The 17461-nt window shown below is 39.0% G+C and overlaps 1 protein-coding gene across 3 annotated transcripts in view; it reads right to left on the bottom strand.

Moving 5' to 3' along the window:
- PTPRA (protein tyrosine phosphatase receptor type A) overlaps positions 1-17461 on the bottom strand; it is a 142334-nt gene that overhangs the window by 63342 nt on the left and 61531 nt on the right. For 2 of the 3 annotated variants that reach the window (XM_037044322.1, XM_037044324.1), the window contains exons 3-4: positions 6751-6829; positions 5968-6294 (exon numbers count right to left, since the gene is read on the bottom strand). In XM_037044322.1, the coding sequence (XP_036900217.1) occupies positions 5968-6294; positions 6751-6829 (406 nt within the window). Of the gene's footprint in view, positions 1-5967; positions 6304-6750; positions 6830-17461 lie in introns of all 3 variants that reach the window. The other variant, XM_037044323.1, reaches the window with a different exon arrangement.

The raw sequence follows: 17461 nt of genomic DNA, 5'->3' as shown, positions 1-17461 counted from the left end.
TGAAATGCATGGTTTTTCTAGGTAAACCCAATTCTTTCATGAAGCAAAAAAAGTAGTGACAACTAAAATTTACCGAAATATAGTACAAATACAAAGGAAACACACAGACCAAATTAATTTAGAAATAACTTATGTCTTTCAATGGAAAAATCCCAAATAAAATAATTATCAAACAAATTCCAACAGTTCATTAAAGAACAACACAACATAACCAAATACAGTTGTTTTGCAGAAATGTAAACAAATCAAAAACAGTAAATCTATTAATATGATTCATCATGGCATATGATAAAAACAAAAATCATATAGATCTTGCTCAGTGATGCTGAACAAGCAACTAGCAAAATTTAACACCCATTCTTGACATAAATGCTATTTAAAATAGAAATAAGTGACAAATCCTGAACATAATAAATGTTTGTCTCAACTCCAGAGTCAGGACCCTGTTTAATGGAAAACCACTGAGTATCCCTTACAGAGTCAGGTACAAGACAAGGCTGTCTGCTTTTGTTTCCTAACTCTGTCTTGAGGGTATTTGTCATTTCATTTAAACACAAGAGAAAAAGAGATCTAAAAATTAGGCATAGATATTTGCAGATGAGATGATTTGAAGACTTATGATAACTGAAGAAAATTATCTCAAATGCTAAGAAATTTATTAAGATGACCAGTATAAAAATAACTGTATAAATCAATAGTCTAGCAAGTCTAGAACTTCCAGCCAAGATGGAGGCATAGGCAGATACACTAAGCCTCCTCACACAACAAAAAGAAGGACAACAACAAATTTAAAAAATAAAAATAAAAAATAACCAGAACTGACAGAAAATCAAACTGTATAGAAGTCCAACAACCAAGGAGTTAAAGAAGAAACATTCATCCAGACTGATTGGAGGGGCGTAGACCAGCAGGCTGGCAGAGAGGACTCACGTAGCAAGGCAGCAGCTGGAGGATGGGGACGGGCAAGATGGTAATTTGTAGACTGGGCAGTCCCACATCTGAGTGCAGACAAACTGGGAGGAACAACTGGGGAGCAAGACAGACAACACAACCCAGGGTTCCAGCTCGGGGAAATAAAGTCTCAAACCGTCTGACTGAGCCCTGGCTGGCATAGCTCAGTGGACTGAGTGAGGGCCTACGAACCAGAGGATCGCGGTTTGATTCCCAGTCAGGGCACATGCCTGGGTTGCAGGCCAGTTCCCAGCAGGGGACTCATGAGAGGCAACCATACGTTGATATTTCTCTCCCTTTCTCCTTCCCTTCCCCTCTAAAGATACATAAATTAAAATCTTAAAAAAAAAAACGCCAAAAAAACCTCCGACTGAGAACACCTGTGGGGGTTGAGGCAGTAGCAGGAGAAGCTCCCAGCCTCACAGAAGAGCTCACTGGAGAGAGCAACAGGGTCCTAGAACGTACAGAAGGTTACCAAACAGAAATCAGCACCAGAAGGACCAAATTTGATTGTAGGTAGTGGAGGAAGTGACCGAAAAACAGCAGAGGGTGGAGCCAAGTGGCACTGTACCCTCTTGGACCCCTCCCCCACATATAGGGTCACAACACAGTGACATGGGTTGACTTGCCCTGGTGACCACCTAAGGCTCCACCCCTTACTATGTAACAGCCACGCCAGACAAAAGAATGGCCCAAATGAAAGAACTGATCAAAGCTCCAGAAAAAATACAACTAAGCGATGAAGAGATAGCCAATCTATCAGATGCAGAGTTCAAAACACTGGTAATCAGGATGCTCTCAGAACTGGTTGAATATGAAAAAATGAAGGCTATGCTAAGTGAAATCGAGGAAAATGTACAGGGAACAAACAGTGACAGGAAGGGAACCAGGACTCAAATCAACAATTTGGACCAGAAGGAAGAAAGAAACATTCAACCAGAACAGAATGGAGAAACAAGAACTCAAAAAAATGAGGAGAGCTAAGAAACCTCCAGGACAACTTTAAACGTTCCAACATCTGAATCACAGGGGTGCCAGCAGGAGAAGAGAAAGAGCAAGAAATTGAAAATTTATTTGAAAAAATAATGAATAAAGGAGAACTTCCCCAATCTGACCAAGGAAATAGACTTCCAGAAAGTTCAGCAAGCTCAGAGAATCCCAAAGAAGCTGGACCCAAGGAAGCGCACACCAAGGCACATCATCATTACATTACTCAAGATGAAAGATAAGGAGAAAATCTTAGAAGCAGCAAGAGAAAAGGAGACAGTTCCCTACAAAGGAGTGCCCATAAGACTGTCAGTTGATTTCTCAAAAGAGACCTCATAGGCAAGAAGGCGCTGGAAAGAAGTATTCCAAGTCATGAAAGGCAATGACCTACATCCAAGACTACCCTATCCAGCAAAGCTATCATTTAGAATGGAATGGCAGATAAAGTGCTTCCCAGATAAAGTCAAGCTGAAGAAGTTCATCATCACCAAGCCCTTATTATATATGTTAAAGGAACTTATCTAAGAAGAAGAAGGAGATCAAAAATATGAACAGTGAAATGAAAAGAAATGCACAACTATCAACAATTGAACCTTAAAAAAAACCAACAAAAACAAAAAGAAATTAAACAAGCAACTAGAACAGTAACAATCACAGAAATGGAGATCACACGGAGGGTTATTAGCAGTGTGGGGGAGGGGAAAGAATGAAAGAAAAGGTACAGGGAGTAAGAAGCAGAAATGGCCCTGGCTAGTTTAGCTCAGTGGATTGAGCATGGGCCTGTGGACCAAATAACAGGTTTGATTCCCAGTCAGGGCACGTGCCTAGGTTGCAGGCCAGCAGGGGACTCACGAGAAGCAACCATACATTGATATTTCTCTCTCCCTCTCTCCTTCTCTTCCCCTCTAAAAATAAATAAATAAAATCTTAAAAAAAAAGAAGCAGAAATGGTAGGTACAAAATAGACAGGGGGAGGTTAAGAATAGTACAGCAAATGGAGAAGCCAGTGAACTTATATGTATGGCCCATGGACATGAACTAAGGTTGGGGAATGCTGGTGGGAGTTGGGGTACAGGGTAGAGGGGATTAAAGGGGAGGAAAAAATGGGACAACGGTAATAGCATAATCAATAAAACATATTTTTAAAAATATACCTAAATATACCTAAAACTAAAACAATGTTATACCAATTATAGCTCAATAAAAAATTATCTTCTTAAACAATGCAAGAAAGTACTCCATTTATACTAGCAAAGAAAAAAACAGAAGTAAAAAAACCTTTCAAAATATTAGAAACAAAACATGTGCAATATCAGTAGCAAAAACTTTGAACACTTTCAAGTAATACAAAATAAGGCCAGCAAATAGACTACCCTGAATTCTTGGATAGAAAGACTTAAAGATGTCAATTGCCCTGTTAATCTATTTCACAAGACCAATAAAAACCTTTTTCCCTGCTGTACAAGTTGATTATTTAATGTTCACAAAGAAAAATAATCGAGAATTGCTAGCCAAATTCTTTATCAGATGTTCATTATTTTACAAAGTTACAATTATTTCAACAGTGAGATTTTGTACATGGCCAGAGAAAAAGATTAAGAGAAAATACATATGGGAACCTAAATACATATCAGAATTCAATATATGAGAGGTAGCATTGGAATGAGTGAGGTAAAAATATATTGTTCATTAAAGGGTATTGGGACAAGCAGTTAACCATTTAGGAAAAACAATGCATAGTTCACACTTTACATCAGAATACATTCCAGATAGATCCAAGATTTCAGCACACACATGCAAACACATGCAGATGCAACACACACATAAAAAACAATAGAAATCTAGAAGAAAATATAAGGAAATATACTTGATAATACTGGAGTCAGAAAAGCCTTATTAAACATGATCTAATATCTAGAAAGCATTTAGTTGAAAGTGATAAATTTTTAAATTAAAAAATTTAGAAATTGCTAATGATAGTTTCTGCAATACAGAAAAGCTAGATAGCCAACTGAGCGGAAATATTTGTAGCTTTATCACAAGTAGGCAAAGGGCTCATTTTCCTAACATTAAAAGTCTTTTTTAAATCAGTCAGAAAAGTCTAATATTCTAATACAATGAACACATTTCATGTCTCCGAGGAGACTGCAACTGCATTTCACTGGTGACATCTATTCACAATCAGTAAAACACAAATAAACATTTATTGTACGTCGGGATGTCATAGTCTGAAACCACACATTTTACTCATCACCACCATTTTACCAATCCTTCCATAATTATTACATGGTAATTTCTGGTTAAATCAATATTTTATGACTATAAAATATTATTACCTGCTGAGGTACAGGTATAATGTGCTTATTTTCCTTTTCTTGTACTATCTTTTTTGGGTTTAATAATTGCCTTATATTTTTATTAATTTAGTTTTCTACTTTTCCCTTCTAATTTCTGTGTTCACATCTTCCAAAACTTCTATTATTTGAATATGAGACATATCCCAAATTAATCCTTTAATCTTCTTTTTCTTTCCTATTAAACTTTGCTTTGAGTTTTTTGTTTTTCACCTTCTTAAAAGAAGCAAATATGTAAATATAGATTTCTTTTTCTTCCATATAAGTATATTGTGTACATTTCCTCGCACTGCTTTTTTTCAGTTAGCCTATTATATAGGGCCTGGCAGAAGTAAGGCCTGCTTGACAGTGGTTGTTAGGGTAACAAAATGGGTGTAATAATTTGTAGTTTTAATTTGAACATTTTACCTAAAATGCCATATGGTGTGCCTGAGTATGATATTACGTTACAGAATTACATGTTCACATTTTTCAATAAAAAAGATGCATTATTTGTGCCAGACCCTGTACTTGTTCTATATTATAGTAAAGAAGTGCTTCATTATATAGATATACCTTAATGTATTTATCCAGTCTTCCTTATCAGTGTACATTAAGGTTGTTTTCAGAGTACTCTCACAAAGAATACAAGTTCTCATTTCAAGCATACATGGCAATATGGGTAGGATAAATTATTTTAAAGGTGCATCTGTAAACTAATGGATATTGTCCGATTTCTCTCTACTGGGAAATACAGTACCACACACAGTGTTATCAGGGTGCCTGTTCTTCTGCTCTCTCTTCAGTGCAGTAAAATATCAAACTTAAATCTGTCAGGTGAAAATCAGCAGCTCAGTATAGCTTTAATTTGCATTTTACTGAGTAAGGTTGAGCATCTTTTCACATTTGGAAATAACATTTATATTTCTTTTTCTGAGAACTCTCTGCTGATATGCTTTGCTGGAGCTGGGCTGAAGCCCTGAACCCACTGCAACTCAACTGTTTCCCGGGGGGCCCTCTAACCTCACTCCTCTAACTCTCCCACTCTACATCTAATTATTTTGGACATCCAGACCCATTTTCGTTCCCATGGTCTCCACAGATCCTTTCATTTTCAGGGATAATGCCATTACCTGGTTTCTGTATACTTGCATCTTCAGTCTCTCTCTTTTTTAAGATTTTATTTATTTTTTAGAGAGAGGAGAAGGGAGAAAGAGAGGGAGAGACATCAATGTGTGGTTGCCTCTCCAACACCCCCTACTGGAGACCTGGCCTGTAACGCCAGCATATGCCCTGACTAGGAATGGAACCAGAAACCCTTTGGTTTGCTGGCCGGCACTCAATCCACTGAGCCACACCACCCAGGGCTCATCTTCAGTCTTTTGCATCATCAATTAGATCCCCTCTTTCTCTTATATTTTCAACCTTCGCCTCTACCTTTAAACATGATTAAACCTCTCTGATCTAACGAGGAACCCATGCAAAGCGGGACATTCTTCAGAATCTCTCTTCTTTCCTCTTAACCCTATATTAACCAGATAGTCCTGAGAATTCCCTATATCTAGATTTCATTACTTCATTTGGGCAATTTTACTTATTTCAAGAACTTTTATGGCTAGGAAACACAAACAAAAATAATAAAGGTGAATAAGCTCAAAGAACAAAAGAAAGAAGAAATAGAAACCATCTCTAGTACCTGAAGGAGTGAAGGTTTCTGGAGTGGTTGCTGCAGTGCTGGAATTCCCCTCCCAAGGCTCTGTTCTGGCGTCTGTGAACTGGTTATCTGGAAGCCACGTTCCATTTGGTGAAACTGTAGTAACTACAGAATTGGTGCTTGCTATTCTTGTGGTCCCATTCTCAGAATCTGAAGAATTAACAGTGGGTACATAGGTAGATCCCAGAGTTAGATTTGGGCTGAATGTTGGTGTCACGGAAAAAGTTACTGAAGGAGGAGGATTTGAAGCTTTGGTCTCTTCTTTTACTGACTCTGCTACTGATGCTTCAACAGATCTTGTAGGTGAAACTACAAACACCAAGAAAATAAAGAAACATCGCATGAATATGATGCTTAAAAGCTCTGAGACACAAAGTAGCAAGTCTTAGTAAGCTCTCAAACACTTGGAAACCAAACACAGAATGAACAAATGAGTGCGTACACCCACACACAGGATACACACGCCTCCCACACACACTTTATCTGGTACTAGATCCTTTCTACCAACTCCAAAAGAATACATGGTCTTTTTGTTTATTTAAACTAGTATGTATATGGTATATGTCATAGTACGTACTATGGCATATACCACAATGATAAGCATTCACTGTGACTCAGAGACTTCCAAAGACATTTTACCATCATTTTTAAGTAAGACATTAATATTTTTCCTTCTTAAATATCACCTAAGTCTTCAATTGGGAGTCATTAAATGTAAAAGCAAAATTCTACTCTGAACACCAGACTTATTAAATGACAATTTACCTGTGGTTGTGTTGTCGGCACTGACATGTATCAGACTACTGCCAAGCAGAACAAGAATGATCCAGGAATCCATGCTGACCTGGAAAATAGAGAGCCATGTTAGATAAGATTCTATATTATTGTAACTATGTGCAAACTACTCATCAAATGAGTATTTGGGGCAAAATCTCTCCAGCTACTGATATATGCACATGAGACAAATGATTTTTTTTGAGGCTGGTATGTACATTTCTTCAGGAATCCAACTACTCAATTGAACCTTCAAATAAATATAAATAAGACTTAATAAGAACAAACTTTTTTGAGCAGTGATTCTCAACCTTGGCTGCACTGTTAGAATCACCCAAAGAACTTTTTTTTATGACCTGACTGGGAATTGAACCGCGATCTTCTGGTTCGCAGGCCCCTGCTCAGTCCACTGAGCTACACCAGCCAGGGCAAAATCACCCAAGGAACTTTTAAAAACTCCATGCCAGACTGCACCTCTAGAGGTGACATCTACATAGCTGTCCTTTTAAAAATTCTCCAGGTGACTGCTATGTGTAACTTTAGCATTTTCAGAATGAGAAGTATGGAGAAGATAAGGTGGCTGTATGAATGTACTACCCTTCAGAGCAGACATCACATAGCTGTTCTCAACTTTTATTCTACCTCAAACCATATTAAAGGGCCATAGCACATTTCCACCACTAACAGTGGCTCATTCGTCCATTCAGATTTCTGGGTCCTACACTGAGCCAGGTAGTAGGGGAAGCAACCATGGAGCAATACACTCACACGTCCTATCTTCACGGGCCTCACAGCCTAGAGGTAATTCAATGTGGTAGTAACTCTCCACAAGAGGCAGGACATGCCTCTCCTGAGGAAGGGTGGGGACATGCAGGTGGTTCATATATACCTAACAACCATGCCTAACAGGAAATGGGTTCAGCAGGTGGCCTTCCCAAGGTGCAGCCATATAACATTTGACCATATTCCCAATTCTTCCAATTTGACCATAATCCAAAACTGGGAAAGGATACAATTTCTTCCACAGAATTAGAAAACAGATTGGAAGGCTGATTACTGTATATGTACATGTGCCTATTCTTGATAAATAGAAAATGGTTTTGGAAAAAATACATTATTTTGGGAAAGGAGATTAGACCATTACCTCATTCCATATACCAAAATAAAATCCAGTTGAGTTGAAGAATTAAATGCTGAAAGTACATTTTAAAAAGGAAATAAACATTTATGTAAGCTCAAGATGAGGAAGGAAAATATAAAGGCAGTGTAAGAAATCACAAACATTACAAACGAAATCCCTAAAAACAGAAAAAACAAAAGCTTTTAAATATAAAAGAAATCAATTATAAATAATGTTCATGGATAGGAAGACTCAGTGTATCAAGATGTCAGTTCTTCCCACTCTATTGTATAGATCCAATGCAATCTCAATCAAAATTCCAGCAAGTTATTTTGTAGATACTGAAAAGTTTATCCTAAAGTTTATAATAGAGAGACAAAAGAGTGAGAATAGCCAACTCAATGCTGAAGAAGAACAAAGTTGGAGAACTAACACGATTCCCCTTCAAGAGTTACTATAAAGCAACAGTAATCAAGACGATGTGGTGCTGGAGAAAGAAAAACAGATCAATGGAGCAGAAGACAGAACCCAGACACAGACCCACATGAACATAGTCAATTGATCTTTGACAAGGGAGTAAAAACAATACAATAAAGCAAAGACAGTCTTGTCAATAAATCGTGCTGGAACAACTGGTCATATGGTATAAAAAAATAGAGAGAAATCTAGACACAGAGGAACCACAAAAATTAATTCAAAATGGATCACAGACCTAAATGTAAATGCAAAACTACAAAACCTGGAAGATACACAGGAGAAAATCTAGATGACCTTGGGTCTGGTGATGATTTGGTAGATACAACACCAAGGACATGATCCGCGAAAGAAATAATCAGTAAGCAGAACTTCATTAAATTTTAAAACTGCTCTGCAAAAGACAAGGACACGAGAATGAGAAGACACAGATGGGGGAAAAATATCTGGCAAAAGACACATCTGCTAAAGGATTGTTTTCTAAAATATACAAAAAAAACTCTTAAAACTTAACAATAAGAAAACTATCAACCTGATTTTAAAATGGTCCAAAGGTCTGAAAAGACACCTCATCAAAGAAGCCATGGCTGGTATGGCTCCATTAGTTGAGCAGAGTCTCACAACCTGAAAAGTCACTGGTTCGATTCCCTGTCAGGGCACATGCCTAGGATGCAGGTTTGGCCCCCAGTCAGCATGCATATAGAAGCTAACCAATCAATGTTTCTCTCTCACATTGATGTTTCTCGCCCTCTCTTTCTCTCTCCCTTCCTCTTTCTCTAAAATTAAAAGAAACGAAGGAAGAAGAAAGGAATACGGATGGCAAGTATGCATATAAAAAGTTGTTCAGCCCTGGATGGTATAGCTCAGTGGATTGAGCATGGGCCTGTGAATCAAAGGGTCGCCAGTTCGATTCCCAGTCAGGGCACATACCGAGGTTGTAGGCCAGGTCCCTGGTTTGGGGCATGCAAGAGGCAACCACAAATTGATGTTTCTCTCCCTTCCCCTCTCTAAAAATAAATAAATAAAATCTTTTTTAAAAACTACTTTTAAAAAGTTGTCCAACAACTTATGTTATCTCAGGGAATTGCAAATTAGAACAATGGGATACCACTACACACCTATCAGAATGGCCATAATCCAAAACACTGATAACAACAAATCCTGGTGAGGATGTGAAACAATAGGAACTCTCATTCATTGCTAGTAGAAATACACAGTGGTACAGACAATTTGGAAGACAGTTTGGTAATTTCTTATAAATCTAAACATACTCTTAACATATGATCCAGCAATTGTGATCCTTGCCATTTACTCCATTTATTCAAGAGAGCTGAAAAATTATGTCCACACAAAAACCTAGACACAGATATACATACTAGTTTTATTCATAATTGTCAAATTTGGAAGCAACCAAGATATCCTTCAGTACGTGACTGGATAAATAAACTGTAGGACATCCAGACAATGAAATATTACTGAGAGCTTAAAAAGAAGAGCTATCAAGCCATGAAGAGATACGGAGAAATCTTAAATGCATATAACTAAGTGAAAGAAACCAAACTGAAAAAGCTACATATACTCTTGTATAACACTCTTGAGAAGGCAAAACTATGGAGACAGTAAAAAGATCAGTGGCTGAAGAGTTAGGGAGGAGGAAGAGAATGAATACGTGGAACACAGAGGATTTTAAGGGCAGTCAAATCATTCTGTATATGATACAATGTCATTATACATCTGTCTAAACCCAAAGAATGTACACCAAGAGTGAATCCTAATGCAAACTATGGACTTCAGGTGATAACAATGTGTCAAAATGTAGGTTAACCAACTGTGATAACTGCACCTCTGTGCTGTAAGATGTCAACAGTGGGGAAGTTGTGCATGTTTAGGGCACAGAGTATTTGGGAACTCTGTCATTTCTGCTCAATTTTGCTGTGAACCTTAATCTACAATATAAGTCTTTAAAAAAGAAGAAAAAAACTTGGGCACAAATAAGAGAAAAGATTAAAACAAGAACTCACATATCTATGAAAAAATTAAAACCCCAATTTAAAAAACTCTGAAAACCTAAACAGATAAATTTACAGAACAAAAACAAACAGCTAAGGAAATACATGAAAAAGTGCTGACCATCCCCACTAATCAAAGGACTACGAGCCTTGACTGGTGTAGCTCAGTGGGTTGAGCACCAGCCTGCAAATCTAAGGGTGACTAGTTCGATTCTGGGTCAGGGGACATGCCTAGGTTGTGGGCCAGGTCCCCCGTTGGGAGCGTGCAAGAGGCAACCAATAGATACCTCTCTCACACACCAATGTTTTTCTCCCTCTCCTTCTCCCTCCCTTTCCTTCTCTCTAAAAATAAATACAATTTTTAAAAAATGGAATATGAGATAACATTTTTACTTTCCAAATCAGAAAAGACCAATCATGTGAAATACTTAGTGCTGCAGTAGGGGGTTCAGAATAGGCTTCCCCAAAATGTGCCACTTTGGCATGTAAATTATTATAAGCTGAAGGCAATCAAGACCCTGCAAGCTAGGACTTCCCGCGAAGATGGAGGCATAGGTAGGCATACTGTGCCTCCTTGTACAACCAAAATAAGAGCAACAACAATTTAGAAACAAAAACAACCAGTACTGACAGAAAATTGAACTGTGTGGCATTCCAACAACCAAGGAGTTAAAGTAGACACATTCATGCAGACTAATAGGAGGGGTGGAGTCTGGTGGCCAGATTGAAAGGGGTTGTGGTAAAAAAAAAAAAAAGTGGTGGCTGGCAGACCCGGGGCACACAAGGCAGCAGCTGGCGGACCCAGCAGGCGGTGGTTATGGAGGGGTGCCAGCCCAAGGTGACTGGTGAACTGGGTGGTCCCATATTCTCACGCAGATAAACCAGGTGAAACTGGGGGGCGAGACAGACCACGCATATCAGGGGCCCAGCACAGGGAAATAAAGCCTCAAAACACCAATCGAAAACAGCTGTGGAGGTTGAGGTACCAGGAGAGACTCCCAGCCTCACAGGACAGTTCATTGGAGAGACCTCTGCGGTCCTAGAACGTACACAAACCCACCCACACGGGAATCAGAACCAAAAGGGCCCAATTTGCTTGGAGGTACTAGAGGAAGTGGCTGAAATCCAGTAGAGAGCAGAGCAAGAGCCACTGTTCCCTCTCAGACCCCTCCCCCACATACGGGATCACAACTAAGCAACCGGGTTGCCCGCCCTGGTGAACAACTAAGGCTCTGCCCCTCATACGTAATAGGCACATCAAGACAAAAAAATGGTCCAAATGAAAGACCAGATCAAAGCTCCAGAAAAAATACAACTAAGTGATGAAGAGATGGCCAACCTACCAGATACACAGTTCAAAACACTGGTAATCGGGATGCTCACAGAACTGGTTGAATTTGGTCAGAAATTAGGTGAAAAAATGAAGGCTACACTAAGTGAAATAAAAGCAAATGTACAGGGAACCAGTAGTGATGGAAAGGAAACTGGGACTCAAATCAATGGTGTGGATCAGAAGGAAGAAACATCCAATCAGAAAACAATGAAGAAATAAGAATTTAAGAAAATGAGGAGAGGCTTAGGAACCTCCAGGACATCTTTAAACATTCCAACATCCGAATTATAGGGGTACCCGAAGGGGAAAAGGAAGAGCAACAAGTAGAAAACTTATATGAACAAATAATGAAGGAGAATTTCCCCAATCTAGCAAAGGAAATAGACTTCCAGGAAGTCCAGCAAGCTCAGAGAATCCCAAAGAAGTTGGACCCAAGGAAGCACACACGAAGGCACATCATCATTACATTACTCAAGATGAAAGATAAGGAGAAAATCTTAGAAGCAGCAAGGGAAAAGGAGGCAGTTCCCTAAAAAGGACTTCCCATCAGACTGTCAGCTGATTTCTCAAAAGAGACCTTACAGGTAAGAAGGGGGTGGAAAAAAGTATTCCAAGTCATGAAAGACAAGGAACTACATCCAAGATTGCTTTATCCAGCAAAGCTTTCATTTAGAATGGAAGGGCAGATAAAGTGCTTCTCAGATAAGGCCAAGTTAAAGGAGTTCATCATCACCAAGCCCTTATTATATGAAATGTTAAAGGGACTTATCTAAGAAAAAGATAAAAACATGTACAGTAAAATGACAGCAAACTCACAATTACTAGCAACCACACCTAAAACAAAAACAAAAGCAAACTAAGCAAACAACTTTAACAGGAACAGAATCACAGAAATGGAGATCACATGGAGGGTTAACAACAGGGCAACAGGAGGAGGAGAGAGGGGGAAAAGGTACAGAGTATAAGTATCATAGATGGTAGGTAGAAAATAGACAGGGGGAGGGTAAGAACAGTATGGGAAATGTAGAAGAAGCTAAAGAACTTATAAGTATGATACATGGACATGAACTAAACGGGGGAAATATAAGTAGCAGGGGGTGTGCGGGGTGGAGGAGTATCAAGGGGGGGAAATGGGACAACTGTAATAGCATAATCAATAAATAAAATATATTTAAAAAAAGAAAAGACCCTGCAAGCTCACCAGAAATTTTTCCTTCTCCCTTAAAGAATTTAAATTAGGGGTCTTGCCCATAAGAGTTATCACCAAAAAACCCCCAAAACTATCTGCATGACAAGGCAAACTACTAATTACTGAACATCTTCTCTTCTTACCATTGTGAAATGACCTTCCTCCTCTCTGAAGCCTCAAGGCATCTTACCTCCCCTTTGGCTTAGGATGTCATATATACCTCATTTTCCTTCTGTCTTTGAACCTCTCATACATGTGGCGTCTCCTGACTCTCTCATGTATGTGGGTTTCCCATGCATACACATGTAATTAAATTTGTTTATTTTCTCTTGTTTATCTGTCTCATGAGAATTTATAAGACCAACTGATAGAATTTAGGAAATTAGAGGAAAGTTTCTTCCTCCCCCATACTGGCAAGAGTCACTTGGAAAGAACAAATACTGGTTGGAATGCCAACTGGCCTACAACAATAAATTCTTTCCAGAAAAATTACACAAAAATCTTAAAGGTGTCCATATTGTTTTCTCATCCATTTTAAGATTCTGGTCTGAAGTAAATATAAATAATCTGAAGCTCAGACTACAATGACACAGAGATATTCATTAAGTGATAAAGTAAAAGATGAAATAAGTATTATGTTGCTATTCAAGATGATATATTGTGACTATTCAAAATGCTGTATTCAAAGAATTTAAGAAAATGGAACAAGCCCTTTATTTAAGCTTAAAAAAAAGTCAAATCGTGCTCGCTTCGGCAGCACATATATATACTAAAAAAAAAAGTCAGATCAAACTGAATATACCATATGATTTCAACTAAATTTATGAACATATATGAATGTATATTCATGATAGTAAGACTGGAAAGAGAAATCTATAAACATTTTGGCATAGCATGTTAGGATTTTTACATTTTTTTTATATTGCACTTTTTATTTCTAATTTTTTAAAAATAAAAAGCATGATATTTTGCCCTGGCTGGTGTAGCTCAGTGGATTGGGTGTTGGCCTGCAATCCAAAGGGTCGCTGGTTCAATTCCCAGTCTAGGGCACATGCCTGGGTTGTGAGCCAGGTCCCCATTAGGGGTCATGTGAGAAGCAACCACACATTGATGTTTCTCTCTATCTTTCTCCTTCCCTTCCCCAGCTGAAAATAAATAAACAAAATCTTTTTTAAAAGAACTATCCCTTTTAAAAAAGCATGGTATTTCTATAGATAAAAATAATTAGCCCTGGCTGGTATAGCTCAGTGAATTGAGCAGAAGCCTGTGAACCAAAGGGTTGCCGGTTTGATTCTCACTCAACGTACATGCCTAGACTGTGGGCCAGGTCCCCAGTTGGGGACATGTGAGGGGCAAGCACACATTGATGTTTTTCTCCCTCTCTTTCTCCTTCCTTTCCCCCCTCTCTAAATAAATAAATAAAATCTTTTAAAAATCAATAAAATTAAGTTAAAGAGAAAACAGATTTCACTAGAGCATGAATGTAAAGTAAAACTAAAAGAAGGAAACTGCACAAGAAAGGCATACCCCAAATGAACAAACACATAGTGGATGGCAGGCTAAAGAGGATCTGCATGTATAAACTAGGGAATGAGAGATATATCAGAATTGAAAGAGATCCATGTCACTAAAAAAGGTATATATACCACAATTAGGAAAACCATAGTAAAAACCTAATTATCTCCATAGCATACAAATTCCTGTGACTTCCTGATCTCCAAACTAAACTGCAACCACACCCATGCTTACTTACCCTCCTCCAATCTCTGTGTCTTCTATTCCAAGCATCCTGGAGCTGCATGTCAGGAAGTAGGGTAGAAGTTTCCTCATTCTTTTTTGGTTTCTTTTTTAAAGATATATTTTATTGATTATGCTACTACAGTTGTTCCATTTTCTTCTCCACTTTATTCTCCTCTGCTTGGCACCCCACCTCCACCCAGAATACTTTTTTTAGTTCATGTCCATGGGCTGTACATATAAGTTTGTTGGCTTCTCCATGTGCTATACTATTTTTAACCTCCTCCTGTCTATTTTGTACCTACCATTTCTGCTTCTTATTCCCTGTACCTTTTCCCCCATTCTTCCCCCTCCCCCACACTGCTAATAACTCTCCATGTGATCTCCATTTCTGTGATTCTGTTACTGTTCTATTGCTTGTTTAGTTTGTTTTTATTTTATTTTATTTTTTAGGTTCAGCTATTGATAGTTGTGCGTTTCCTTTCATTTCGCTGTTCATACTTTTGATCTTCTTTTTCTGAGATAAGTCCCTTTAACATTTCATATGGTAGGGGCTTGGTGATGTTGAACTCCTCCCAGCTTGACCTTATCTGGGAAGCACTTTATCTGCCCTTCCATTCTAAATGATAGCTTTGCTGGATAGAGTCATCTTGGATGGAGGTCCTGGCCTTTCATGACTTGGAATACTTCTTTCCAGCCCCTTCTTGCCTGTAAGGTCTCTTCTGAGAAATCAGCTGACAGTCTGATGGGAAGTCCTTTTTAGGGAACTGCCTCCTTTTCCCTTGCTGCTTCTAAGATTTTCTCCTTATCTTTCATCTTGAGTAATGTAATGATGATGTGCCTTCGTGTGTGCTTCCTTGGGTCCAACTTCTTTGGGATTCTCTGAGCTTGCTGGACTTCCTGGAAGTCTATTTCCTTTGCTAGATTGGGGAAGTTCTCCTTCATTGTTTGTTCAAAGTTTTCAATTTTTTGCTCTTCCTCTTCTCCTCCTGGCACCCCTATGATTCAGATGTTGGAATGTTTGAAGATGTCCTGGAAGTTCCTAAGCCTCTCCTCATTCTTTTGAGTTCTTGTTTCTCCATTCTGTTCTGGTTGAATGTTTCTTTCTTCCTTCTGATCCACACCATTGATTTGAGTCCCTGTTTCCTTCCTGTCACTGTTTGTTCCCTGTACATTTTCCTTGATTTCACTTTGCATAGCCTTCACTGCTTCCTTTATTTTGTGACCATACTCAACCAGTTCTGAGAGATTCCTGATTACCAGTGTTTTGAATTCTGCATCTGATAGATTGGCTATCTCATTGCTTAGTTGTATTTTTTCTCGAGCTTTGATCTGTTCTTTCATTTGGGTCATATTTTTTTGTCTCAAGGCACCTGTTAGGTAGTAAAGGGCAGAGCCTTAGGTATTTGCCAGGGAAGAGCAACCTATGTTGCTGCAATGTGGCACAGTATGTGGAGGAGGGGTCCAAGATGGAACAGTGCCACTTGCTCCGCTCTCAGTCACTTTCCCCGCTACTCACAAGCAAACCGAGCCCTTTTGGTTCCTGGGTGGGTGGATTTGTGTACATTCTAGGACTGTGGGGGTCTCTCCAACAATTCTCCTGTGAGGCTGGGAGTTTCTCCTGCTGCCTCAACCCCCACAGGTTTTTTACAGACAGGGGTTTTGAGGCTTTATTTCCCGATGCTGGAACCCTGGATTGTGTGGGCTGTCTCACTCCTCTGTTGTTTCACCTGGTTTTTATCTACATGCAAATATGGGACCTCCTGGTCTGCTAGCTGCCACCTTGCCACATGTTCCCTTCCCCTCGGCTGCCCATCTCTGTCCCTCCTACCAGTCTGAATGAATGTTTCTTCAATTCCTTGGTTGCTGGACTTCCATACAGTTTGATTTTTCTGGCAGTTCTGGTTATTTTCTGTTTTTAAATTTATTGTTGTCCTTCTTCAGGTTATCTGAGAAGATGAAGTATATCTACCTATGCCTCTATCTTGGCCAGAAGTCCTCCTTACTCTTCATGGATGCTTTATGCAAACTGTTTTCCCTGGAGACTGCTCTAACAATCCCTGTTCTTGAGGGCTTTTTTACCTAATGGCTGCTGATACTCCCTTGTAACTATTACAACTATTACAATGGCTCACAGTTTTCTTTCTATCCCCAAATTCTGGTATTCTCTTAGAATGTGGTTCAACATCCTCTCAGACAACAGCCACTACAATTCACACCTGGGCCAGCTTCTGAGTTCCTTCACTTCCTCAATTTCAACCTTATTCCTCTGGTGTACTTGTGCCACCTATGACAATGGTTCACTCTAGGCTCCATCATCACCAGGAAAAGTTCTCATACTGAATCTTACCATTCCATTCTGCCGTCCTTTATCCTAGCAGTTCTCTCTCTGTTATGTCTACTACACCTGTTCTCTGACCTCTCCAGGCTTCTGATCCCTTGAACCCCTCTCCAATTTTCTTTCCAATGTCTCTATCCTGTCTTTATTTTGCTCTCTACCCAATCAAGAAAATTTGGTGTCAGTTCAGTCATTTCCCTGCTAATAACCCTAAATTCCTTTGCTACATTGTTCTATTATACTTAGCATGAGAGAACTCTCCCCCAACCCAATCCTGAGATAATACTGCTTAGTAAAATCAACTAACCCAGAGTTGATATCATTATATCTGCCTCAATGGAACTCTGAAAACCTCCCACAATCTTTCTGTATTCCTTACCCATCTCTCTCACCAATTCTCCATAGAAGTGAATTCAAAGAACTACCTCTTCTCTCCAACCATCTCCTCCTACACCCTTGGCTCTTGGCCTTGCTTTCATTTCAGAGAAAACAGAAGCCATTT

Source organism: Sturnira hondurensis, unplaced genomic scaffold, assembly GCF_014824575.4.
Source record: "Sturnira hondurensis isolate 20B ecotype Veracruz unplaced genomic scaffold, ASM1482457v3 Scaffold0004136, whole genome shotgun sequence".
Taxonomy (NCBI): Eukaryota; Metazoa; Chordata; class Mammalia; order Chiroptera; family Phyllostomidae; genus Sturnira; species Sturnira hondurensis.
This window is presented reverse-complemented; position numbering and strand designations above follow the sequence as displayed.